Source organism: Scyliorhinus torazame, chromosome 3 (genome assembly GCF_047496885.1).
Source record: "Scyliorhinus torazame isolate Kashiwa2021f chromosome 3, sScyTor2.1, whole genome shotgun sequence".
Taxonomy (NCBI): Eukaryota; Metazoa; Chordata; class Chondrichthyes; order Carcharhiniformes; family Scyliorhinidae; genus Scyliorhinus; species Scyliorhinus torazame.
In genome coordinates, this window is record NC_092709.1 from 58,881,194 (window position 1) to 58,907,904 (window position 26,711).

Here is a 26,711-nt window from a genome sequence, read left to right on the forward strand (position 1 = left end):
TAGTTATTATGGGAGATTTTAACTTTCCAAATATTGACTGGAAAAGATATAGTTCGAGTACAATAGATGGGTCGTTTTTTGTACAGTGTGTGCAGGAGGGTTTCCTGAAACAATATGTTGACAGGCCAACAAGAGGCGAGGCCACGTTGGATTTGGTTTTGGGTAATGAACCAGGCCAGGTGTTGGATTTGGAGGTAGGAGAGCACTTTGGGGATAGTGACCACAATTCGATGACGTTTACGTTAATGATGGAAAGGGATAAGTATACACCGCAGGGCAAGAGTTATAGCTGGGGGAAGGGCAATTATGATGCCATTAGACGTGACTTGGGGGGGATAAGGTGGAGAAGTAGGCTGCAAGTGTTGGGCACACTGGATAAGTGGGGCTTGTTCAAGGATCAGCTACTGCGTGTTCTTGATAAGTATGTACCGGTCAGACAGGGAGGAAGGCGTCGAGCGAGGGAACCGTGGTTTACCAAGGAAGTGGAATCTCTTGTTAAGAGGAAGAAGGAGGCCTATGTGAAGATGAAGTGTGAAGTTTCGGTTGGGGCGATGGATAGTTACAAGGTAGCGAGGAAGGATCTAAAGAGAGAGCTAAGACGAGCAAGGAGGGGACATGAGAAGTATTTGGCAGGAAGGATCAAGGAAAACCCAAAAGCTTTCTATAGGTATGTCAGGAATAAGCGAATGACTAGGGAAAGAGTAGGACCAGTCAAGGACAGGGATGGGAAATTTTGTGTGGAGTCTGAAGAGATAGGCGAGATACTAAATGAATATTTTTCGTCAATATTCACTCAGATATGATAATGTTGTGGAGGAGAATGCTGAGCCCCAGGCTAATAGAATAGATGGCATTGAGGTACGTAGGGAAGAGGTGTTGGCAATTCTGGACAGGCTGAAAATAGATAAGTCCCCGGGACCTGATGGGATTTATCCTAGGATTCTATGGGAGGCCAGGGAAGAGATTGCTGGACCTTTGGCTTTGATTTTTATGTCATCATTGGCTACAGGAATAGTGCCAGAGGACTGGAGGACAGCAAATGTGGTCCCTTTGTTCAAAAAGGGGAGCAGAGACAACCCCGGCAACTATAGACCGGTGAGCCTCACGTCTGTAGTGGGTAAAGTCTTGGAGGGGATTATAAGAGACAAGATTTATAATCATCTAGATAGGAATAATATGATCAGGGATAGTCTGCATGGCTTTGTGAAGGGTAGGTCATGCCTCACAAACCTTATTGAGTTCTTTGAGAAGGTGACTGAACAGGTAGACGAGGGTAGAGCAGTTGATGTGGTGTATATGGATTTCAGCAAAGCGTTTGATAAGGTTCCCCACGGTAGGCTATTGCAAAAAATACGGAGGCTGGGGATTGAGGGTGATTTAGAGATGTGGATCAGAAATTGGCTAGCTGAAAGAAGACAGAGGGTGGTGGTTGATGGGAAATGTTCAGAATGGAGTACAGTCACAAGTGGAGTACCACAAGGATCTGTTCTGGGGCCGTTGCTGTTTGTCATTTTTATCAATGACATAGAGGAAGGCGCAGAAGGGTGGGTGAGTAAATTTGCAGACGATACTAAAGTCGGTGGTGTTGTCGATAGTGTGGAAGGATGTAGCAGGTTACAGAGGGATATAGATAAGCTGTAGAGCTGGGCTGAGAGGTGGCAAATGGAGTTTAATGTAGAGAAGTGTGAGGTGATTCACTTTGGAAGGAATAACAGGAATGCGGAATATTTGGCTAATGGTAAAGTTCTTGAAAGTGTGGATGAGCAGAGGGATCTAGGTGTCCATGTACATAGATCCCTGAAAGTTGCCACCCAGGTTGATAGGGTTGTGAAGAAGGCCTATGGAGTGTTGGCCTTTATTGGTAGAGGGATTGAGTTCCGGAGTCGGGAGGTCATGTTGCAGCTGTACAGAACTCTGGTACGGCCGCATTTGGAGTATTGCGTACAGTTCTGGTCACCGCATTATAGGAAGGACGTGGAGGCTTTGGAGCGGGTGCAGAGGAGATTTACCAGGATGTTGCCTGGTATGGAGGGAAAATCTTATGAGGAAAGGCTGATGGACTTGAGGTTGTTTTCGTTGGAGAGAAGAAGGTTAAGAGGAGACTTAATAGAGGCATACAAAATGATCAGGGGGTTGGATAGGGTGGACAGTGAGAGCCTTCTCCCGCGGATGGATATGGCTGGCACGAGGGGACATAACTTTAAACTGAGGGGTAATAGATATAGGACAGAGGTCAGAAGTAGGTTCTTTACGCAAAGAGTAGTGAGGCCGTGGAATGCCCTACCTGCTACAGTAGTGAACTCGCCAACATTGAGGGCATTTAAAAGTTTATTGGATAAACATATGGATGATAATGGCATAGTGTAGGTTAGATGGCTTTTGTTTTGGTGCAACATCGTGGGCCGAAGGGCCTGTACTGCGCTGTATTGTTCTATGTTCTATAATCCCCGCAGCTGCATTCTGTGACTGAGCTGCTGGGTAACAAGTCTGAACAAGTCTGATCAATAAAGCCTCGATTGAAGTTCTTTACGTCTCGCCTCGTGTGTGATCGATGGTGCTACAATTTATTGAGCAGATTTAAAAAGGAATATGGAGCTCCAAATCGCCCCGGAGTGCCTGCGAATTATCCCCCAAGCAGCTAACGCAACATCGGCGTTTAAGCACTGGCTGGCGTGCTTTGAGGGATACCTCCGAACAGCCCCCGGCAGACCAGAAGATGCAGGTCCTGCATTCCAGGGTGAGTCCCGAAATCTATTCACTCATCGAGGGCGCGGAAGAATTCCCAGCGGCGATCAACTTTTGCTGAAGGAGATCTACATTATGACCCGTCAACCAGGTCTACGCACGCTACCAGCTCGCGACGAGATGGCAAATCCCCGGGGAATCGCTAGACAAATTCTTCAATGCTCTAACGATCCTGGGACGAAACTGCAACTGCCCAGCGGTTACGGAGAACGAACATACGGATCTCTTGATCAGAGACGCTTACGTAGCAGGTTTGGCATCGTCGCAAATTCGCCAGAGACTTTTAGAGAAAGACTCTCTCGGACTCACAGAGGTACGGGCCCTTGTAGACTCCCTCGACGTGGCCTCCCAAAACGCCCGCGCCTATGCCCCCGACCGCGCTGCAGCCCCTTGGGCTCCGTGGACCCCCGCCGCGACCGACCCCCCGGCACCCCCCACCCTTCCGCAAACGTGCGCAGCCAGAATCCCAGACCACCCGGGGGGGGCCCCGCTGCTATTTTTGCGGGCAGCCAAAACACCCCCGTCAGCGCTGCCCGGCCCGCTCGGCCACCTGCAAAAGCTGCGGTAAAAAGGGGCACTACGCAGTGGTGTGCCAGTCCCGTGGGGTCGCCGCTATCTCCGGGGAACAAACGGGATCATGGACTCAACCCCCCAAGCGACCCACGGGCGGCCAAAGGGCGCCGCCATTTTGGGCCCCGGACACCATGAGGGGGGACGGGCGGCGCCATCTTACTACCCACGGGCCGCGTGCGATCCATGGGAGCAGCCATTTTGTCCACCCCCGGCCACGTGCGACCCATGGGAGCGGCCATTTTGTCCACCCCCGACCGCATGCGATCCATGGACGCCGCCATCTTGGCTGACAGGCAAGGACCCCAGCGTGGATGGCTCCACACTGCCTGAAGACAACAATCTGATGCACCAACCACGTTTGGCATCGGTGACCCTCGACCAGTTGCGGCCCCGGATGCTCCAGATGACAACGACAAAGGTGCTGGTGAACGGGCACGAGACGCCGTGTTTGATCGACTCGGGGAGCAGGGAGAGTTTTATTCACCCGGACACGGTAAGACACTGTTCCCTTGTAATTCGGCCAAGCACCCAAAAAATGTTCCTGGCGGCGGGGTCCCACTCCGTTGCAATCAAAGGATTCTGCATCGCAAACCTAACGGTGCAGGGGCGAGAGTTCAAAATTACCGGCTGTATGTCCTTCCCCACCTCTGCGCTCCCACCCTCCTGGGGTTGGACTTCCAATGCAACCTCCAGAGCTTAACATTCAAATTTGGCGGCCCTATACCCCCACTGACTATTTGCGGCCTCACGACACTCAAGGTTGAACCGCCCTCCTTGTTTGCGAACCTCACCCCGGATTGCAAACCCGTCGCCACTAGGAGCAGACGGTACAGCACCCAGGACCGGACGTTTATCAGGTCCGAAGTCCAGCGGCTGCTGAAGGAAGGCATAATCCAGGCCAGCAATAGTCCCTGGAGAGCCCAGGTGGTAGTAGTGAAGACAGGGGAGAAGCAAAGGATGGTCGTAGACTACAGTCAGGCCATCAACAGGTACACGCAGCTAGATGCGTACCCTCTTCCCCGCATATCCGACATGGTCAATCGGATTGCACAGTACAAGGTCTTCTCCACCGTGGACCTTAAGTCCGCCTACCACCAGCTCCCCATTCGCCCCGGTGACCGCAAGTACACTGCCTTCGAAGCAGACGGGCGGCTATACCACTTCTTAAGGGTTCCATTCGGCGTCACGAACGGAGTCTCGGTCTTCCAACGGGAGATGGACCGAATGGTCGACCAGCACGGTTTACGGGCCACATTCCCGTACCTCGACAACGTCACCATCTGCGGCCACGACCAGCAGGACCACAACGCCAACCTCAGCAAATTCCTCCAGACTGCTAACGCCCTCAACCTCACCTACAACGAGGAAAAATGCGTGTTTAGCACCGACCGTCTAGCCATCCTTGGCTTCGTAGTGCGTAATGGAGTGATAGGCCCCGACCCCGAACGCATGCGCTCCCTCATGGAGTTCCCTCTCCCCCACTGTGCCAAAGCCCTGAAACGCTGCCTGGGCTTCTTTTCTTATTACGCCCAGTGGGTTCCTCAATACACAGACAAGGCCCGCCCACTAATCTAGTCCACTACTTTTCCCCTGTCGACAGAGGCCCGCCAGGCGTTCAGCCGCATCAAAGCGGATATCGCAAAGGCCACGATGCGCGCCATCGACGAGTCCCTCCCCTTCCAAGTCGAGAGCGACGCGTCCAATGTAGCTCTGGCGGCCACGTTCAACCAAGCGGGCAGACGCGTGGCTTTTTTCTCCCAGACCCTCCACGCTTCAGAAATTCACCACTCCTCAGTAGAAAAGGAGGCCCAAGCCATAGTGGAAGCTGTGCGACATTGGAGGCATTACCTGGCCGGTAGGAGATTCACTCTCCTCACTGACCAACGATCGGTAGCCTTCATGTTCAATAATGCACAGCGGGGCAAGATAAAAAACGACAAGATCCTGCGGTGGAGGATCGAACTCTCCACCTACAATTATGAGATCTTGTATCGTCCCGGAAAGCTGAACGAGCCGTCCGATGCCCTATCTCGCGGCACTTGTGCCAACGCACAAGTGGACCGTCTCCAAGCCCTCCACGAGGACCTCTGCCACCCGGGGGTCACTCGTTTCTACCATTTCATAAAGGCCCGCAACCTCCCGTACTCCGTCGAGGAGGTCCGTACAGTCACCAGGAACTGCCAAATCTGCGCAGAATGCAAACCGCACTTTTTCAGGCCAGATAGAGCGCACCTGATAAAGGCTTCCCGTCTCTTTGAACGCCTCAGTTTGGACTTCAAAGGCCCCCTCCCCTCCACCAATCGCAACACGTACTTTCTTAACGTCGTTGACGAATACTCCCGTTTCCCCTTCGCCATCCCTGCCCCGACATGACCGCAGCCACGGTCATTAAAGCCCTATGCACCATCTTTACACTGTTCGGTTTCCCCGCCTACATCCATAGCGATAGGGGGTCCTCCTTCATGAGTGACGAGCTGCGTCAATTCCTGCTCAGTAAGGGCATAGCCCCGAGCAGGACAACTAGCTACAACCCCCGGGGGAACGGGCAGGTAGAGAGGGAGAATGGAACGGTCTGGAAGACCGTCCTACTGGCCCTACGGTCTAGGAGTCTCCTAATTTCCCGCTGGCAGGAAGTACTCCCGGATGCCCTTCATTCTATCCGGTCCCTGCTGTGCACCACCACGAACCAAACGCCGCACGAGCGCCTCCTTGTCTTCCCGAGGAGGTCCGCTTCTGGAATGTCACTTCCGACCTGGCTGGCAGCCCCGGGACCCATTCTGCTCCGGAAACATGTGCGGGCGCACAAATCAGACCCACTGGTGGAGAAGGTACATCTACTCCACGCAAACCCGCAGTACGCCTACATGGTGTACCCAGACGGCTGACAGGACACGGTCTCTCTGCGGGACCTGGCGCCCGCCGGAGCTCCCCACCCCCCCCAACACAAATCACCTCGCCCTCACTCCCGCCGGTGCACCCCACAGCCACCCCCTTCCTGGGGGGATCGGTTCTCCTCCCAGGCCCGTCCACGAGTAAGGAAACAGAAGGGGACAGCGCGATGCTCCCAGATTCAACCGGACCCGAGCCAGCACCACCACCACCACCCGGGCTGAGACGATCGGAAAGGGCGACCAGAGCACCATCTCGACTCATCGAATCGACTTAAGATGTATATAATTCAGTGGCCCAGGAAAGCGGCATTGTTGTAAATAGTTAACGCTGCTAATCGGGTAAAATGTGAATAATTCGGTGGCCCAGTAAAAGCGGCATGGTTGTATATAGTTCAATGGTTAAGGCACCGACCCTGTAAACCCCTACCACCATACCACCCACCACCCCGCCGGGTTCTTTTTAACAAGGGGAGAATGTGGTGGTATGTATTAGGGGTAATACGGTACACCATGAATGCCGAGGAGCTACTGGAGGACAGATGCTGGGTCCCGATTGGATCTGCCGCCTACTGGGCTCCACCCAGATAGGCGGGGTATAAGAACCTGGGTTAATCCCCGCAGCTGCATTCTGTGACTGAGCTGCTGGGTAACAAGTCTGAACAAGTCTGCTCAATAAAACCTCGATTGAAGTTCTTTACGTCTTGCCTCGTGTGATCGATGGTGCTACAAGCATATTAACTGGTCCCAGCTGTGTCCCCACCCCCTCACACCCATAGTCCTGCAATTTTTCTCTCCAAGCGTCAATCCAATTCTCTTTGAGAACCATGATTGAACCTGCCTCCACCACACTCTCAGGAAGTGCATTCCAAATCCTAACTGCTCACTTTGTTGAAATCTTTTCCTCATGTCCCTATTAGTTCCTTTGCTGATCATCTTAAATCAATGTTCTCCGGTTTTCAACCCTTCTGCCAATGGGAACCATTTCTCCCTCTGTACTCTGTCCGGATCCCTCATAATTTTAAACATTTCTGTTAAATCTCCTCCCCGAGGAGAACAACCTCAGATTCTTCAATCTATCCTTGTACTCTGAGGTACAAGTCAGGAGTGTGATTGGATACTCTCCACTTGCCTGGATGTATGCAGCTCCAAGAACACTCAAGAAGCTCAACACCATCCAGGACAAAGCAGTCCACTTGACTACTACCCCTTCCACAAAGATTCAATCCCTCCACCACCGACAAACAGTGTCAGCCGTGTGCACCATCTACAAGATGCACTGCAGTAACTTGCCAAGGTTCCTTAGACAGCACCTTCCAAACCCACAACCACTACCATCTAGAAGGACAAGAGCAGCAGATACCTGGGAACCCCATCACCTGGAGGTTCCCCCTCCAAGTCACTCACCAACCCACTCCACTCTACTCACCGCTTGGAAATATATCACTGTTCCACCACTTTCGCTGGGTCAAAATCCTGGAACTCCCTCCCTAACAGCACTGTGGGTGTACCTACACCTTAAGGACGGCAGCGAGTCAGGAAGCCAGCTCACCACCACCTTCTGAAGGGCAAGTAGGGATGGACAATAAATGCTGGCCCACATCCCATAAATTAATTTGTAAAAGCTGAAGTTGCACTCAAGGTAGCTTTTTGGTGCTTACCTCAGCCCCGGAATATTTCTGTGTCCTGGCTACCAGGTAATCCAAACTGACATCATCGCTGATAGGCATGGAACGAAACTGTAGTTTGAAGATCTCTGCCCGAGTGGCTGCATCCGGCAGTGGTACGTATATAATGCGATCAATTCGTCCTGGACGCATCAAAGCCTGCAACAAATTAGAAAATCTTTCATGTTCTTAACATTCATGTACTAAAATTCACACCACTCCTCTGCTATCACAGTCTAATACACAGTACCAGATAGTTAAATATCCTTTAAATTGTGACACTTCATTACAAAATAACTAGCCAATCACAGAACAGCTCTTTATCTCTGAAGCCTGAAACAAACATCAAAGGGTGGGATTCTCCCATCCCGCGGCAGAGTGTCCACGCCGTCGTAAACGCCATCGCGTTTTACGACGGCGTGAACGGGCCGCTGCCAGGACTAATTCTGGCCCCTACAGGGGGCCAGCGCGGCGCTGGAGCGGTTCACGCTGCTCCAGCTGCCGATCCTGGCACAAACTGGATGCCGCGGGATCCACGCATTCGCAGGGGTGCCTCGTCAACACGCGCATGCGTAGTGGCCTCCTTAATGCGCCGGCCCCGACGCAACATGGTGCAGGACTACAGGGGCCGGCGTGTAGGAACGGAGGCCCCCAGCCAGAGAGGCGGGCCCACCGATCACGGGCCAGGTCGCACCGGAGGCCCCCCCCCCCTGGGGTCGGCGTCCCCCTTCCCCCTCATAGGCCACCGCCCGACCCTTCCACGCTGAGTTCCCGCCGACTGAGGGCAGGTGTGGCCGGCGCAGGCGGGACTCAGCGTTTCCACGACGGCCGCTTGGCCCATCCCGGCCTGAGAATCGGCAGAGGGGGTGGTCCCAGAGAGCGGCCCGCGACCGCCGCAGCGCCAAACATGCCGGCGCCAATGGCGCTGATTCTCCGCTTTGCGGAGAATCGCATGCTGGCGACGGGGCGGTGTGACCCGGTCGTGGGGATTCTCCGGCCCGGCGCTGGGTTGAGAGAATCCCGCCCCAAGTTTGGAATTAAGGATATAAGAAATAGGAGCAGCAGCAGGTCATAAAGTCCCTCGAACCTGCTCCGCAATTCAATATGACCATGGCTGTTCTTTGACAATTCCCAGTTCTCCACCTGATGGCCATATCTCTTGATTCCCTCAGAATCCAAAAAGATATCAATCTCAGCATCAAATATACGCCAAACGACAGAGTACCACAGTCCTCTAGGGGTAGAGAATTCCAAAGAATGAATACATTTTCTTCATCGCATTCCTAAGCGGGGCCGATTCCTTTATCCTGAGATTGACGTCTAGTTCTAGAATCTCCAGCCAGGAGAAACAACCTCCCTGCATCTACTCTGCAAAACCCTCTCAGAATGGTATATGTTTCAATATGATCACTTCTTATGTTCTAAATCCAACAGAGGTTTAGGCCCATTTTTCTCTCCTCATACATAAGAACATAAGAACTAGGAGCAGGAGTAGGCCATCTGGCCCCTCGAGCCTGCTCCACCATTCAATGAGATCATGGCTGATCTTTTGTGGACTCAGCTCCACTTTCCGGCCCGAACACCATAACCCTTAATCCCTTTATTCTTCAAAAAACTATCTATCTTTATCTTAAAAACATTTAATGAATGAGCCTCTACTGCTTCACTGGGCAAGGAATCCCATAGATTCACAACCCTTTGGGTGAAGAAGTTCCTCCTAAACTCAGTCCTAAATCTACTACCCCTTATTTTGAGTCTATGCCCCCTAGTTCTGCTTTCACCCGCCAGTGGAAACAACCTGCCCGCATCTATCCTATCTATTCCCTTCATAATCTTATATGTTTCTATAAGATCCCCACTCATCCTTCTAAATTCCAACGAGTACAGTCCCAGTCTACTCAACCTCTCCTCGTAATCCAACCCCTTCAGCTCTGGGATTAACCAAGTGAATCTCCTCTGCACACCCTCCAGTGCCAGTACGTCCTTTCTCAAGTAAGGAGACCAAAACTGAACACAATACTCCAGGTGTGGCCTCACTAATACCTTATACAATTGCAGCAGAACCTCCCTAGTCTTAAACTCCATCCCTCTAGCAATGAAGGACAAAATTCCATTTGCCTTCTTAATCACCTGTTGCATCTGAAAACCAACTTTTTGCGACTCTGCACAGCAGCATGTTTTAATATTTTATCATTTAAATAATAATCCCTTTTGCTGTTACAGTAACCCTCCCATCCCAGCAATCAATCTAATGAACTTTTATTGCACTCTCTATAAGGCAAGCACTCTTTAAAAGGCAAGTATATTCCTCCTTGACCAGAACGGTGCACAGTACTCCATGGTGGGCCTCAATAAATCCCACTATACAACTGCAGCTCTAGTATCCTTACTCTAGTACACTATCCATATTGCAAAAAAGGCCAACATACCATTTGCCTCCTAACTGCGTGCTTCAACTGAATGCTACTTTCTGTGTTTTGTATCTGAGGACAGCCAAATCCTTCTGAACACTCCCACATTGAGGAAGTTTTTATCGGTGGGTGGGAACCTGCTCTATGCCCACACCACAAAGTTGGGCAGCCAATTTAACAGATTTTGAACCAATTGCAGGTACACCAGTATTTTGGTGTCAGGGGAATAGTCCCCCGCTGCATGTGATGGCTCCAGTATAATTGGAGGCGGTCTCTACCCGAGGGCTAACAGAGACAGAGGCTCCATGTCCCACAGAGGCCGCCACCAACAGGAAAGGCCGCACCTGCAGCCCATGCAATCCATCTGGCGGTTTCCCCCTTCGCTGTGAGGGGCCTAACAGTTTGCCTCTAATAATTTTAGCTTTAAATACACAGGCCCAAGGGTCCTTCATATTTATGCAAAATGCATCAAAAAGAAAGAAGTGAAAGATAGTTCTCACAGTTCAGTGTAATGTGTTACTTACAACACAGTTTCATCACGTTTCTATTTTTGCGCATTGCTGCGTGTTTGTCTCATTCGGTGGCTGAAGAACGTTGAATGGAATTGAAGCAGGAAAACTAATGTTTCTTTCTGCAAACTGGGCATATTTTCCACCCTTTTGTACTTACTTTGAATCATTGACTATGTCATAGAATTGGAAGTTGCTGTATCTGGAGCCGAGGAAACAAGACAATAACATTGCAGCTCTGTTGCAGTAATGTAAACGGACAGCAAAACAGTCGTGACAGAGGCAAGTGGTGTCCCATTAAAACTTTGGGTGAGATTCTCTGGCCTCCCCGCTACGTGTTTATCGGTGCCAGGAGACGGCCCACCATTGGCTGGTGGCGGGATCTTCTAGTCCCGCCGTTGTCATTGGGATTTCCCAGTGAATTCACCCCTTGCCTGCCAGGAAATCCGCGACTAGGGTGTGCCTTCGGCAGGACCAAAATATCCTGCTGGCGTGAACAGCCGGAATATCTCGCCCTCTGTTTATAAAATAAATGGAAAACCTCATTTGGTACAATGAATTCCCTCAGCAAGTTATTAGTGGGGGAAACCCAGTGTAGTCTACTATTGGGAATGTTTTCTATTGGAGAATAAGATGGGCATTCAATCATTACTTGCTGTGAATCCCCCTTGCATTTTCTAACCTATTCATACAGCTTCACAATTATCTGAGATGAATATCCAGGAATCTCTTTCATCCGCGCCAAGGAAGCGCCCAGAGCAAGAACAGTAGTGTGCAAGATCTGACAAGCATAAATTAAGTTTTCTGGATAATTGTTGATGTTCATTGACAAGATTCAGATCAAATTTTACAGCTTAGAAGATCATTTGGCCCATCACTGACTCTACTCACTTAATCCCATTCCCTTGTCCTATTCCCAAACCTTTTTTGGGGAGAGGTCGTTCAGCTGCTCTAACGGAAAAATATTTTCCGTTTTGAATATTTCTCAACTTCCCTTACTAAAATTATTACAGATTCTGCTTTCACCAATGTCCATGCTCTAAATAACCATGTTCTGAAAAGACTTTTCAGACTTCTAACTTTGTTCTTTTGATAATAATCTCATATTTATGCCCCCCCCGTTACATAAGCATCAACCATCGGAAAGAGCTTTTCCCAATTTAATTCACGAAGGTCTCATAATTTTGAACATTGCCATCAGATCTTGCCCAAGTATAGTGAAAAGAATCAGTCACCCCTGTCTCTCATAGCAACATCTTATTTTTCCTGGCAGCCTGCAGATAGGGAAGACATAATACGCGGATGGTGGGGGTATGTGAAGCTCTCATAAGGGGTGGGGGAGGGGGTGGGGGGAGGGGGTGTGGTTTCATCCTCTGTCGGTAATTCTGCACACGCCCTCTAGATCAGGTGGGTAGAAGTCCATATAGGGCACAGACACTTCACAGGTGATGGGCTTGAGGGGAGGGTTGGAATATCCACCACAACAGCAATGGGATCTAATATTAGTGGAGGAGGCTGGAGAATAACAGGAGGTACTTTTACCTACACATGATGCTCCAGATAAATCAGAGACCCATGGAAAGCGAGGAAGGGTCGAGCTCGGCCCTGAAGTAAAGGTGTAGCAGCACCATCATCTTGAGGTCCCAAAACAATGGGGTTGTGCAAAAAGCGCAAGTAATATCGGTTGTGTCTGGGAAGAGTATGAGTCAGTGTGGGAGGGTCGCTATACTGGGCTGTGGAGTTCCTTCGTGGGGCACCCACTCAACACTACAGTGGACAGGATTCAGGTCAGTTACAAAGGTGAGAGACCTCCTTGCCCAGGGAGCAATAGGAAGGCAATAATGTAATTCCGCACTGTTAAAGGGATAAGTAGAACTCAATAGCCTCACAACAAAGTTTGTACAAAGACAACATTCTAGACATGCTGCATCAGATGCTTAAATTCTTTCAAGAAAGTACACATAATTCCCTTAACTGTAAGGACAGAAAGAAAAATGGAAAGAGCAAGATGGAGCAGAAAAAAATTGTTGAGGAAGTAAATGGAAAGAAACTAAATGGAAACAAATCAAATGAATTATTCCGTAAAGGCACAAAAAGGTAATGAGCAAAATGAACCGCACGAGAAGCCATTGTGTGGCGTGTGCATTATTATGGGCCAGGGTTTGGAGAACACCAAAGTATATGATGGAGTTTGTGGTGATGTGCATCACTGTAAATACATGTAAGCTAGACAGACACTAGAGGGAGCACCAGAAACATCACACACACACACTCAACCAATAGATAAGTTAGAGGGGAGGCGACCAATGGACACTCACGATACACAAGGCGGTGACACGACCACAGGGGGGCATTACATCAACCCATACATAAAGGACACCACACACATGATCAGCCCCTTTGGCCAGTGGAGACAGTCAATGAGGAGAGGCACAGGGTTGATTCAAGATTACACCCACCACGTGGAAGACAGCAGCTGGTTAGTCAGTTTAGGTAGCTACAATAGGATTAGCAGTAGTGTCGAACTCAAGTTATAAAAGTGTACATAGTGTAAATAAATGAGTTGAAGTTATTTACACGTCTCGACCTTCCTTGACAAATGCAACACAAGGAAGCCGCTTATGTTACAAAGGAAACATAACAAAACATGGTACCAGTAGTGAACTGCTTAAATCCAGATAGCCATATCTCAGCGTACAGTGACAACCAGTAATACCCAGGCAAGATGTACGGGCTCCCGATTCCGCAGCCGCTCCAGTGCCACGGCGATCTCCGCGAAAACTGGCAGCGATTCCGGCAAACGTTTGAATTCTACCTGGTGGCAGCCGAACTTAAAGACCTGGCCGATAATGAAAAAAGAGAGTTTCTCCTCACCATCGCCGGTGCAAAAGCAGAGGACATCTTTAAAAAATTCAAGTTCTCCAAGGGGCAAAACAGGTACGACTCCCAGGCAGTCCTGGACAAATTCGCCAAATACTGCGAGGAAGACACACTCCAATCGGCAAGGAAAGGTAGGAGAAGCGCCAGTACTCAACCCGAGGCCAAAATCCCGGACCAGAGAGCGATTTGGGTCGAGGTCGGCGGCCATCTTGCTAAAGGGACTACACTAACGCAGTTGTGCGAGAAGTGCGCAGAACCGGAAGGTTCGTTTGCGCATGCGCGAGACGCCGTGCATGCGCAATCAAGAAAACGGCCATCGGTAAAGGAACAGCGATCCGCACATGCGCACTCGCTTCCTACGTGCTACGTCACGCGCGTCATGACGTCAGAGGCCCCAGACTGCACCAATTTAAAGGGGAAATGTCCCAAATCCAATTTAAAGTGGAAACGTCCCAAATCAAAGAAAAAATCTTTTAAAGGTGTAAAACAACCTTCTTTCACCTGGAATGACAGCACAATGCCTCAAATTGAACCAGGAAATGAATTTAACCTCCGAAGAACCCTGTAACAAGCAGCTACCTACACACAAACCGATGATTCCGACCTTGAATACTTCGATACCGATCTTTACATTTTTTCTGGACCTCGCGAGCCCAATGACAGCTCCATGGTCCTAGACGACTACGACCCGGACGAACCTTTCGTGTTGCACATTGGTGACCCCCGCATTGAATCCGACGCAGATGCGGATTCATTTTTCGGATTTGAGGATCTTCAACCCAGCAGATATGGCATCCCAACTCATCAGTGTAGGATGATGCTGCAGCCTGAAATTAAGAGACAGAAAGAGGTACAAGTCCACAGAGCGTGGTCCACGCCCTGCTCATGGTTCCCGACTCTACGAAAGAAGACATGCAAGACTCCACACCGCAGTCCTTGCATGAACAAGACGTGACTCCAGTGTCACAAGACTCCATAGCAAGCTCATGGACAGACTCCACAATGGCAGAAACGCATGACTCCGATGCGCAGTCCTTGCAGGAACAAGACCATGAGGGTCTAGCAACCTCCTCTGACCAACTAGCGGCAGACGATGCAAGTCTGCCATGCTCACGTAAACAGCAAGAAGGCTATAACAGTCTACCACGCTCCACTGCACAGCAGGATGACCATGACGGTCTATCATGCTACAATGAAGGGCACAGCGCTGATGACTGTTCAAGCCCAAATGAAGACAAGCCAAAGGAATCGCCTCTTCCAAACCCGAAGAAAAAAGGATTATGCGCTGACCTTCAGGATCATTCTAGCCAAAGAGATATTAATAATGCTGCACAGTCACAGAAGGATGCTGAGGATTTGCTAAGGAAATTGCTTGTATGTCTAACTTGCAAGGAGCAGACTGAAAATTGCCATTGCTTTAGTACGGATCGAAAAAATGGACAAGACATTGATCCTCATTTAATGGAAATAACACAACCTGAATCATATCTACAGCAGGGACAACTGTCTCCCTTCAACACAAAACCGCAAAGTCCCAACTACAGAGACCAGCAGTTAGTCAGTAATGACTCTTCAACCCCTGATGGGAATATTAATCGCATTGAACCTCTGCACACTCCACTGATAAATGAGCAGAACATTGGAGCAAGAATCCTGAGGACACCGACATCGAGTAGCCAGATAAAGCACTTAAAACCCGCAGCAGTTTCAAGTGAACCAATTGTGCTTTCCAGTGATGGTGAAGATGCAGATAAGGTCGACCCGATTATCCATTGTACCAAATTAACTCCAGAGATTAAGCATTTATGTCTGGGGAGTAGAATGTGGGCAATTGAGAACAGTAAAAGAGAGACTGTGACTGTGCCAGTCCCAGCAAAATCAGAGCCAGAGACTATGAAGGCATGTACATTAGAAAAGGATGCATATAAAGTAACTGAGAAGAAAATTGAAACGGACTGTTCTTTGGAAACTAGTACAATGACGAAAGAAACATTGGATCTAACATTTGATGCCCTACATATGGGAGAAATTGAGGGAAATGAACAAGGTTCTGTAATGTCTGGGGAAAGATTTAAAATTCCAAAGAAGAAAAGCCCAAATGAAGGACAACGGCAAGACAATGACAGTCCACCCACATTGTTTGCACCACCAGATGAAAACTCTGACAATTTACCCAACCCTAGTGAACAGCAAGCAGCTACTGAGGATCTACCCACGGTATGTGCAACGAGTGACGACAGCATCCCACTTCCCATGCAAAAGGTGCAAAGTGACAGACCTCAGCTAGTGCGTACAGAGGCACTCGACGATCTCTGTGAGACCACTGGTGACTCCGGTGACACCACACTACTTCCACCCTCAATTGCTCGAACCTCTCCCCTAGTCAATGCATTCCTGCATGTTCCGACTCCAGACGTGCAGCTTCAAGAAATATCAGCTGACTCCAGTGAACCTGCTAAGACTCCGGACGGGGAGCATCAACAAAAAACAGACCAGACTCCAGATGGGGAGCAATCAAACGCCGACTCTGATTCACGTAAGCCAGACTTTACTCCAGACAGGCAGTGTCGCAACCTCAGTGATGGCACGCTCAGGGTGACAGCAGATGCCACAACGACAGGAGATGGATCACGTGACAATCACACTGGGTCAGCAATAACAAGCAGCGGCTACAGTCCAAGAGGAATACACCAATATTCACCACAGCTATATCCACACATTTTTTCCACACCAACAATGCAGCCAATAACAGCTCATGCTGGACGAACCCAGTATTCAGGCATGCAGCAGCCAGCAGTCTATGCAGCATATTCTCAAACAGGCCAGCACTACGGATTGCCCACTAATGGAATCAAGACCGAAGGAGGACTACCGCCAGCGCAATCTGCACTACAGACTGGATGCCTTAGTTACTGCCCAGGATTTGCTGCACCACAGCCTGGCCAGACTGCATATTCCTATCAGATGCAAGGTTCTAGTTTCACACCATCACCAGACATTGATGCGAGCAGCAATTCTGTCTCCAAATCGACATGCCTCAACGCTTCTTAGCAGAATCACCCTTCCAGCACAGCATGTGGCCAGAACCAGTATGCACAGTCTCATCCGACTTCAACATCTGGCACATCCATGACCTCGAATGATACAGTTGATGGTACCTCTTCAATGTCAACGACCTATCAGCTACAAGATGCCATCCGACAGCACCACCACAAACATTTTTTAAAAAGACTCCAAAGCGGACAGCGCAGTGATTCGACCACTTCTTGGTTCCTGTTGATGGCGTTCATAACCAAGAGAGACATTTGACCATGATGGTTGATGGTTTATGGACTCACATGAATGATTTGGAGTTATTGTTTAATCACCGTTCCCATGACTTGTATATACCTTACCTTCTCTACCTGTTCTTTGTTCAGTTTTTCTTAAAGTGTACAGAAAATATGAACATATAAAAAGGGGAGGATGTGGTGATGTGCATCACTGTAAATACATGTAAGCTAGACAGACACTAGAGGGAGCACCAGAAACATCACACACACACACTCAACCAATAGATAAGTTAGAAGGGAGGCGACCAATGGACATTCACGATACACAAGGAGGTGACACGACCACAGGGGGGCATTACACCAACCCATACATAAAGGACACCACACACATGATCAGCCCCTTTGGCCAGTGGAGACAGTCAGTGAGGAGAGGCACAGAGTTGATTCAAGATTACACCCACCACGTGGAAGACAGCAGCTGGCTAGTCAGTTAGGTAGCTACAATAGGATTAGCAGTAGTGTCGAACTCAAGTTATAAAAGTGTACATAGTGTAAATAAATGAGTTGAAGTTATTTACATGTCTCGACCTTCCTTGACAAATGCAACACAAGGAAGCCGCTTATGTTACAAAGGAAACATAACAAAACAGAGTTCACCTGACCCACAACTTTTAATAGATTTTGATTATGGGGAGCACAAGGGCCTACTCTACAGGTGTGATGCAACAGAGATCTAAAAGTATTTTTAAACAAAAACAATGTTTATTCAATGAATCCAGTTAACATTTTATAAACACACAGTAAACAGTTTAGCAACTACCAACCGTGATAACCTCCCCAAAAGATACAGTACTCTATAGGTAGCCCTTAGTAACTTTCCTCACATCCATAAGTCCAAAACCCCTTTTTAACAGTAGGTTTGCATTCCTTACAGAAAGAGGTATTACTTTGAAATCATCAAGTGATCAGTAGACACTCTTTCGATTGCAGAGAGAGATCAATACACACATCTGTTTGGTTTGAATGCAGCTCTCCAACTGAAAGCAAAACTAAACACAGAGCCAAAACAGCTCCCAGCTCAAAGCAAAAGTAAAAAGCAGAGCAGAGCTCAGCTCCATCCACACAATGACATCACTGCAGCCACTTATGAAGACAAACATTTCTTAAAGTGACATTCACATGACAGCATATCCACAGAGGCAGAGATGAATCAAAGTGACCAAGAGCAGTAGCAATTGAATGGCTAAAGGGAAATATTTTGTTCAGAAACTGTTTTATTTGGATACTGTTTTTGCAAGCGTCTTTTGTATTTAGTTGATCCAAACATTTGCAATAAAAAACTTTAATATATATTACAATTTAAAACTATATTACAGTATTTTAAGAAAATAATTTCTAGAAGTCAAACGACAAATGCTGTCAAACATGTTTGCCCCAAAATTACACAGACCATAATCCCCACGTTTGCACGAGGATTGTGCCAATGGTACCCTCCAGCACTGACCCCACTGGAGCCTTTGGAGTCAGTGGGGGGCACCGCAAGCACATCATAGGGCAGTGAATGCGGCGCAAACATTCTGGTCATTGCCATCTGGAGGGATGCCCAATTTTACAATTGGTTATATACTTTTTGCGAATCGTAGACAATTAAAAATAATACATTTTCTACAGGGGATCTTGCAGTGGGACTTGCTTACTGGAGGCCAATATGTCTCAGCTCACTCAGCAGGCCAAAAAAGATTAGAAATGCCAAAAGTGGTATGAAAAACATACTAACAAGAAGCATAAAAGGGGATAGTAAAGGATTTTATTCACGCAAATAAAAGAACAGCTAAACAAACAATAGGCTGAATGGAGATGAAAAGATAAGGATCGGGATTCTCTGAATTCCCGGCCAAGTGTTGACGCCGGCGTCACAACTGGCACAAGCGAATCTGGCGTCAACTGGCCTCCAGGCCCAGACATTCGCCCCTTCCTAGGGGGCTAGTACGGCGCCGGAGTGGCGTCCGCTGCTCCGGCGCTCGAAAGCCAGTGTGCCATGGCCGGCGTGTGTCCGTGCATGCGCGTGGGTTGAGTCCCAGCACCGGACCCCGGGCAATGTGGTAGAGCCCTATAGGGGCCCGGCGCAGAGGAATATAGGCCCCCACTGGAATTAGCCTGCCTGCCGATCGGTAGGCCCCGATCGTGGGCCTGGCCACCATGGAGGCCCCACACGGAGTCGGATCCCCCCGCCCTCCCACCAGGACGGCCCCCGCAGCTAGAACTCCGAGATCCCGCCGGGTGGGACCATACGTAACCCATGCCGGCGGGACTTGGACTTGGCCGAACTCGGCGGGCCGCGGCCTGTTGAGGCGCAGAGAATCGCCAGGGGGTTCAATGGCCCCCAACCGGCACGGCGGCACCCCGCGGGCGCGATTGTCACCGATTCTCGAGAGAATCGGTGGCCCGGCGTCGGAGCGGCATGGCGCAATTCTTGCAACCCCCCCCCCCCGGCGATTCTCCGACCTGCCGCGGGATCGGAGAATCCCAGCCACGTTTTCTTATCGAAGATAAAGGCATGACAAAACTGCTGACTGAGCGACATGGAGAGAATATTGACATAAGGAAAGAAAACAGAGCAGTGAATACGCAATTTTTTTCAGATTGAATGAATATTATAAATATTGCAATTTCCCGCAGGGGCCGTAACATCAAAATTTGAAGATGATACAACAATAGACAGCAGTTATCTGTGAAGAATACTTGTGTTGATGGCAAAGTTGCTGGTAAGGGGTATGAGCCATTTTGAAAGCTAGCCCTCATTTCCTTACCAACAGACAAACTGTGTGCACAAATGCATCACAGACTGGCAGCTTGCTGTTTAGGCAGGGCAGGAAATCCAGAAGTTTGAACATGGAGTTGAACCAAAAAGCAGAAACGCACATTATTCTGAGCAGTTTTATAGGATATGGGCTTCGCTGGCTATGCCAGCATTCATTGTACATCTCTACTTGCCTTTGAGAAGGTGATAGTGAGCTGCCTTTTTGAACTGTTGCAGTCCCAGAGGTGTAGGTACACCCACATTGCTGTCAGGGAGGGAATTCCAGGATTTAGACCCAACAACAGTGAAGGAACGGCGATATATTTCCAAGTCAGGATGGTGAGTGACTTGGAGTAGAATCCCCAAGTATCTACTGCCCTTCTCCTTCTACATGCTAGTGGTTGATGGGTTTGGAAGGTGCTGCCTAAGAAGCTTTGGTGAGTTCCTGTAGTGCATTTTGTAGATGGTACACATATCTGCCACTGTTTGTCAGTGGTGATGGGATTGAATGTTCCTGGAAGGGATAGCAATCAAGCGGGTTGCTTTGTCCTGGATGGTGTTGAGCTTCTTGAGTGTTGGAGCTGCTCTCATCCAGACAAGTGGAGAGTATTCTATCACACTTCTGAGTTGCGCCTTGTGGACAGGTTTTGGGATGAATTATTCACCGCAGGATTCCTAGCCTTTGACCTGCTGTTGTAGCCACAATATTTATATGGCTAGTACAATTCAATGTCTGGTCAATGCTACCTACCAGAATGTTGACAGCGGGGGAATCAGTGATGGTAATGCCATTGAATGTCAAGGGGCAATCCTTGGGAATCATAGAATTTACAGTGCAGAAGGAGGCCATTCAGCCCATCGAGTCTGCACCGACTCTTGGAAAGAGCACCCTACCCAAGGTCAACACCGCCACCCTATCCCCATAACCCAGTAACCCCACCCAACACTAAGGGCAATTTTGGACACTAAGGGCAATTTATCATGGCCAATCCACCTAACCTGCACATCTTTGGACTGTGGGAGGAAACCGGAGCACCAAGAGGAAACCCACGCACACACGGGGAGGATGTGCAGACTCCGCACAGACAGTGACCCAAGCCAGAATCGAACCTGGGACCCTGGAGCTGTGAAGCAATTGTGCTATCAACAAGGCTACCGTGCTGCCCCAGCAATCCTGGGGCATGTCAAGGGGCAATCCTGGGGCATGTCATGGGGCAATCCTGGGGCATGTCAAGGGGCAATCCTTGGGAATGTCAAGGGGCAATCCTGGGGTATGTCAAGGGGCAATCCTTGGGAATGTCAAGGGGCAATCCTTGGGAATGTCAAGGGGCAATCCTGGGGCATGTCAAGGGGCAATCCTTGGGAATGTCAAGGGGCAATCCTGGGGTATGTCAAGGGGCAATCCTTGGGAATGTCAAGGGGCAATCCTTGGGAATGTCAAGGGGCAATCCTGGGGCATGTCAAGTGGCAATCCTGGGGCATGTCAAGGGGCAATCCTGGGGCATGTCAAGGGTCAGTCCTGAGGCATGTCAAGGGGAAATCCTGGGGCATGGCAAGGGTCAGTCCTGGGGCATGTCAAGGGCCCCCTCAAAACACTGCATACTCCACCCAATGGTATCTCAACATTTAATCAGCATCCTGTGTATGTCATGGGTCCCTAATTTGCTGCATAAAAGTAGGCTTTCACCTGAAACAATGCCATCCATATCATTGCCCCCCAAAGTAAATGCCTGTTGAAGGATCAGGAGCAAGAATGATGTGATAATTTAATCACTGTGGGCTGAAGCTCTCAAAATCAAGGCTAGGTGGCCTTAATAGCTTTGGAAGGAAGATATTTGAACACAGAGAGTTGTGAAAAGATACACTTTGGAAGGAGACAAAATGAGCATTGGAAGGTAAAACATTAAAAGGAGTATAAAGCAGAGAGATTTGGATGCACATATATGTCAGGACAGGTTGATGTATCTGTTAGAAACTGATTGGAGTGCAGATTTTCTATATAAAGGGTTAAAAGAATAGAAAAGAAGTCATGCTAATACTAAATAAATTGTTGATTTAGCCGGAGTTTTGAGTGCCCTCCTTTAAGAGGATGTCAAGACCATGGGAAAGGTACGGGAGAAGATTTCTAGGATACTAAGTAAGTAAGTAAAGTCGGCAAAGTCCCAGATGACCATTGGCTGCTTTCCCCTTTGAGGGAGAGAGCTGACTGGTGGTGATTTAACCGGAGGATCACCACACCTCTGACGAGGGACAAGGTTGAGAAGACGGGTACTTCATGGATAACCTCTGGATAATATCCAGTCACCATCGCCATTCCTTCTGCAGTCCAGTACAGAGTCTGCCAATCCCAGGGATATTGGCTGAAGGAAAGTCCTGCACAACAAGCTGTGCTTTTTTTCTGTGGAGCTGGGATACACCATGCTCCCAGTGGTTGCCCCTGCTGCATGGCTGGTGCACTGTCTCCTATCTCTGACCTCTGACTGTGAGATCCATTGTAAGAGTCCTTCCCGTTTATTTCCTTTGTTCCATTTATTTAGTTTTTTTTGTTATGGTCTGTGAACCCATAATTGGGATGTGCCTTTAAGCAGAAGAGTCAAAGCTGAAACAGCCTGCTTGCAAGGACAGTGTGTTCCCAGGTTTTAAACTTTGAAAAGGAAAAGGCAGACTCTTCAGCACCGAGTAGATCTTAGGAACCAGCTTTGGAGTGAGTAGGTTTGATTAGTTAACTGGTAACCAGTGGCTTAGCCAGGGACAGTACTCTGCCTGACAATGGTAAATGATTGGTTCTGGTGTGATGTTTTTTCAGAGAATTGGGCAGAAATGTTTAAACGTTGGAAGTGAAAGGAATGCACTCGCTCTCCTGCTTGCTGACGTGAAAGAACTGCTCTATTGTTCTGAAAGCAGTGATTGCCAGGCGCATCCTTTGCTGTAAACCTGAAATGTTGCTGAGTCTGCAGAGAAAGTAGATAACTTTGCCAGAGAAAGCCATCTCAAGCCTAAAAAGAAGTAATATCCAAATGAAAGCCTGAACTACAAAAGGATCAAAGATCCTTATCGTTTTATTTTTTGTTAATATTTTCTTCCCCTTTCCATCACCCTTTCATATCTGTGTGGTAAGTGTGTGTGTGTGTGTGTGTGTGTGTGTGTGTGTGTGTGTGTGTGTGTGTGCGCAGAGGTGCGAGTTAGGAACGGGGTGTTGGGGAAAGGGTATTGGAAAGTCAGTTACATTTTCTGTCCATTTAATTATAATACAATACATAACAAAAGGTTACTTGTGTTTTGAAATTACAAACCTAGCGACTGTAGTTTATTGGGCTCAACTAAGGATCTCTGGTGTTTTAAATAAAATCCAATCTCACCTCTGTTGGGACTGGTCAAATGGGACAGGAATTGATCGCACACTAGCCCAGGGTGTCATGACAACATAGCCTCTGGACTGCTGACATCTATGACTATTTTCCATTTCGCAGGAGGAATCTCTGATGTGACTCCTGTCTGCAAGGCCTTCACCGAGACATAATTGCCCTTTCCAAAGAGGACTAAGGACAAAAAAGGGCCCTCCCAAACCTCACCATAAGGAGCCCCCACCCACTATTCTGACGTCTGCATGGTTCATCTTCCAGTAAACAATGTGGTCTTCCTTTGACCCCCTTGTCCATATTGTCGGTTTTCTCACCTCAGCCAGCACTCTCTGCCGAATTGAAACATTCTGACGAATGGGTGGAATTTTCCTCAGGTGGGATCTTCCGCTCCCGCCAAAGTCAATGGACTTTTGAATGGCTTGCTGCATTTTCCAGGCCCACCCTCTCCACGACGGGGCCATAGATTTCCGCTCAATGTGTTTTTACACCAACAGGTTTCTGATCTCTTGGCCTCTGTTAGATTCCCTACTTCCGCCCGCCAGCCACCAAACCCACCGTGGATGAGGTGGGACAATTCCGTCCAATGGTACTTCACAGAGGGGAAAAGGAAATCTTGCACTGTGACAACCCCAGTCTCCTGTTCCCCTGCATTTTGCACCGAGTGGTAAAATCTCAATCCTACACTGCTGCACAACGTGGAACTCCCAGTTCTGCAGACCTACAGTGAGCAGGTACAGGAAAATCTGTATGCCTCCTTCAAAGTAACTTAAGGGTTAAATCATGGTCGTTTGCAAATTTTAATAAATCACATGAAATACTCCAATTCATTAAATGAGACAGGCATTCAATCTGATCTTGAAAAATGCATGTTGCTGTAATAGGAGTAAAAGGATCCTCTGTTCCTCTGGAGCGTCTGTTCCAAATTTCTCGAAATATTTTTTTTCAGGCTGCCGCCTTTGACAAACATGAACTGACATAGTTAAGATTAGACAATAATGTGATTTTTAGTGTAGTGTTGGTTAGTCTGACATGCCAAAAATAACACCATTGCTGTATTTGAAATGTCTCAACAGGACTGAGGAGAGAATATTCTGCGAACACTGCCAATGGGAGCAACAGGCGAATAATGTGGGTGGGTATGTGGGTGGATAGAGAGGTGGGTGGTGGGAGTTGTGGTTGTCGAGGATTTGTAAAAAATAAATTGCATAAAACTTTGTTCAATACATTTTTTACATTAGTTGTGCCTGAAGAATCCGAATTCAATGAGTCACAGTTGGCTACCTGAATCTGGCCATGAAAGGAATTAAATGTATAGTTCAAAACACAAATCAGTGGGGCAATGAACATGTCAGCAGGGTCGTGCACATTTCAGTCTGGCCATGTACAAATTTGCACTGCCGTGAATATATCAAGCACTCATTAGGAATATGCCACAGCAATGAGAGTTTATCCTGCCAGAATGGGGATAAACAGCAGTGAGCATATTGTGGAATAAAAGCCTCAAGTCAGACACATCTGGTATTTAATCAACATGGAGTCTCTGGAAACCTGCAGGCTGTTTCTGTCAGGACGACAGGTTTGGAATATTTTCAGCAAGGATGAGATCTGCTCAGACCAGCTCCTGAAGGGGAGTTACCGTCCTTCTGTGCAATCCTGTTTTTTTTTCACGATGTGAACAACTGCAGAACTCATTCAGCGCTCAGAAGCAAAGGCCTTTTTTCTTCTCCTCCAGGCAAAGTAGAGCTATCCATCACTTAACAGACTTACTTCCTGTTTTGAAGCAGTTGGGGAGGTATAACTTCCAACCCAAATACTTGGCTTGGCAAGCTACACTAGTGTTGATGGACGCTTTTATAACCACTTCATTCCACGTGAATTTTGGTGTAGTGCAGGGTGGGGAGGGGAGAAACAGTGCACAACTCAAACAGCTGTAGGGAAAGATTTTCTGGTTCTGCCAGCAGTGACTAATACTAGTTTGTGAAGTCAACATCAGTATATTCATTAAAACAAAAATTGAAAATGTTTTTTTTTTTTAAATGTCCGTGCCCAGAATCCCCCCCCACCAGTGAAACCTCGCAGCAATTTTACACCGGAGTGGGTAGGGCTTCAGACAAGAGGCCACTAAGCCACTTAATGGCCACTTAAAGGCCATTTCTCACCCAGCCTCAATTTTTAGGCTGACAGGCAGATGACAGCTCAGGAGGGAAAACCTGGAAATTAAGAGAGTTCAATCTTGAGCGCAAGGGGAGCCTCCATCGGAAGCCCCCTTCTTAAGATCCAGTGACCTCCAGGCCTCCCTTGCCCCCGTGACCTCTCACCCGAGACCCCGATTGTCCTCTTCACCACATCAAGGGCTTTCCTACTCTCCCTGTCTGGGCCTCTGACAGGTCTTTAACTCCGGTTCCTGGAAACTAGGCCCAAAAAGCTTCATACAGGCTATCTTCTAGCCACTGCTGTTCCTAGAAGGACTGGAGACTGCTGATTGGCTGCAGCTCTCCAAAGCAGGACCTCCTCCTGAGTGAGGGGCAGAAATCCTGCCATGTGCCCATCCACGCTAGTTAGAACATAAAATGGCAGCAGGGCTATAGGAGTTTACGGGGATTGTTCCCTGTTGACTCTTTGAATGGCGGCCATTTAGCGCCCATCATCCTAAAAATTCAGACCCTTAACCTTCGCAAATATCTACTACACATACATGAACACAAAATGTCAGCTTTACAATAAGGCCCTGTATTTAATTGTACCAACTTTGATAGCCAAGTTCATGTTAATGGCCAGCCATTAAATGGAAAAGAGAAGCAAGGTTTTTTTAAAAAAGAAAGCAATTGAAATGTCTGATGCCAAAAAAAAAATTAAAGAGTGGAAAGCAGAGTGAAAATGTGCTAGAAAATTTTCAAAAATACAGAAGGAAATAAAAAGATGGAACAGAAGTCAGGATGGTTCACACATTCATGAGAATGCAAACATATTTAATATTTAATTGAAATTTCTCACACATCAGCAAATGCACCATGGTCTCTAAACGTTAATATTTACATAAGGTTCCTCACATGATAATGTGATAACAAAGTGCACAAGACATCTCACAAACGGAAAAGAGCCCAAGTTCGCTCACACATCTACTTGTCTGTAAAATCATTTGTATGTAAGTAATGAATCAGCCAGTTGAAGGGTCACTTTCATCTGGGCTATTGGAAAAAAATCTTTGCTTTGCACATTCAAACAAGGGAAGGTGGCCGTTTGGATTCAAAATTGGTCCAGTGACAGGGAACAAATGGTCAATGGATGTTTTTGCGAATGGTAAACTGTTTCCAGTGGTGTTCCACAGGACTCAGTGTTGGGGCCTTGCTGCTGTTGTATATATTAATGAATTAGATTTAAATGTGGGTGGCATGATTAGGAAATTTGTAGATGACACAAATATTGGCCATTCCCGGCTTGGGTCACTGTCTGTGCGGAGTCTGCACGTTCGCCCTGTGTCTGCGTGGGTTTCCTCCGGGTGCTCCTGTTTCCTTCCACAAATCCCAAAAGATATGCTATTAGGTAATTTGGACATTCTGAATTTTCCTTCCGAGTACCCGAATAGGCACCAAAATGTGGCGAT

At 48.1% G+C, this 26,711-nt stretch overlaps 1 protein-coding gene across 2 annotated transcripts in view; it reads right to left on the reverse strand.

Moving 5' to 3' along the window:
- The window catches only part of afg2a (AFG2 AAA ATPase homolog A), a 721,265-nt gene that overhangs the window by 113,761 nt on the left and 580,793 nt on the right, over positions 1-26,711 (reverse strand). For both annotated transcript variants that reach the window (XM_072495694.1, XM_072495695.1), the window contains exon 15: positions 7,868-8,032. In XM_072495694.1, the coding sequence (XP_072351795.1) occupies positions 7,868-8,032 (165 nt within the window). The remainder of the gene's footprint in view (positions 1-7,867; positions 8,033-26,711) is intronic.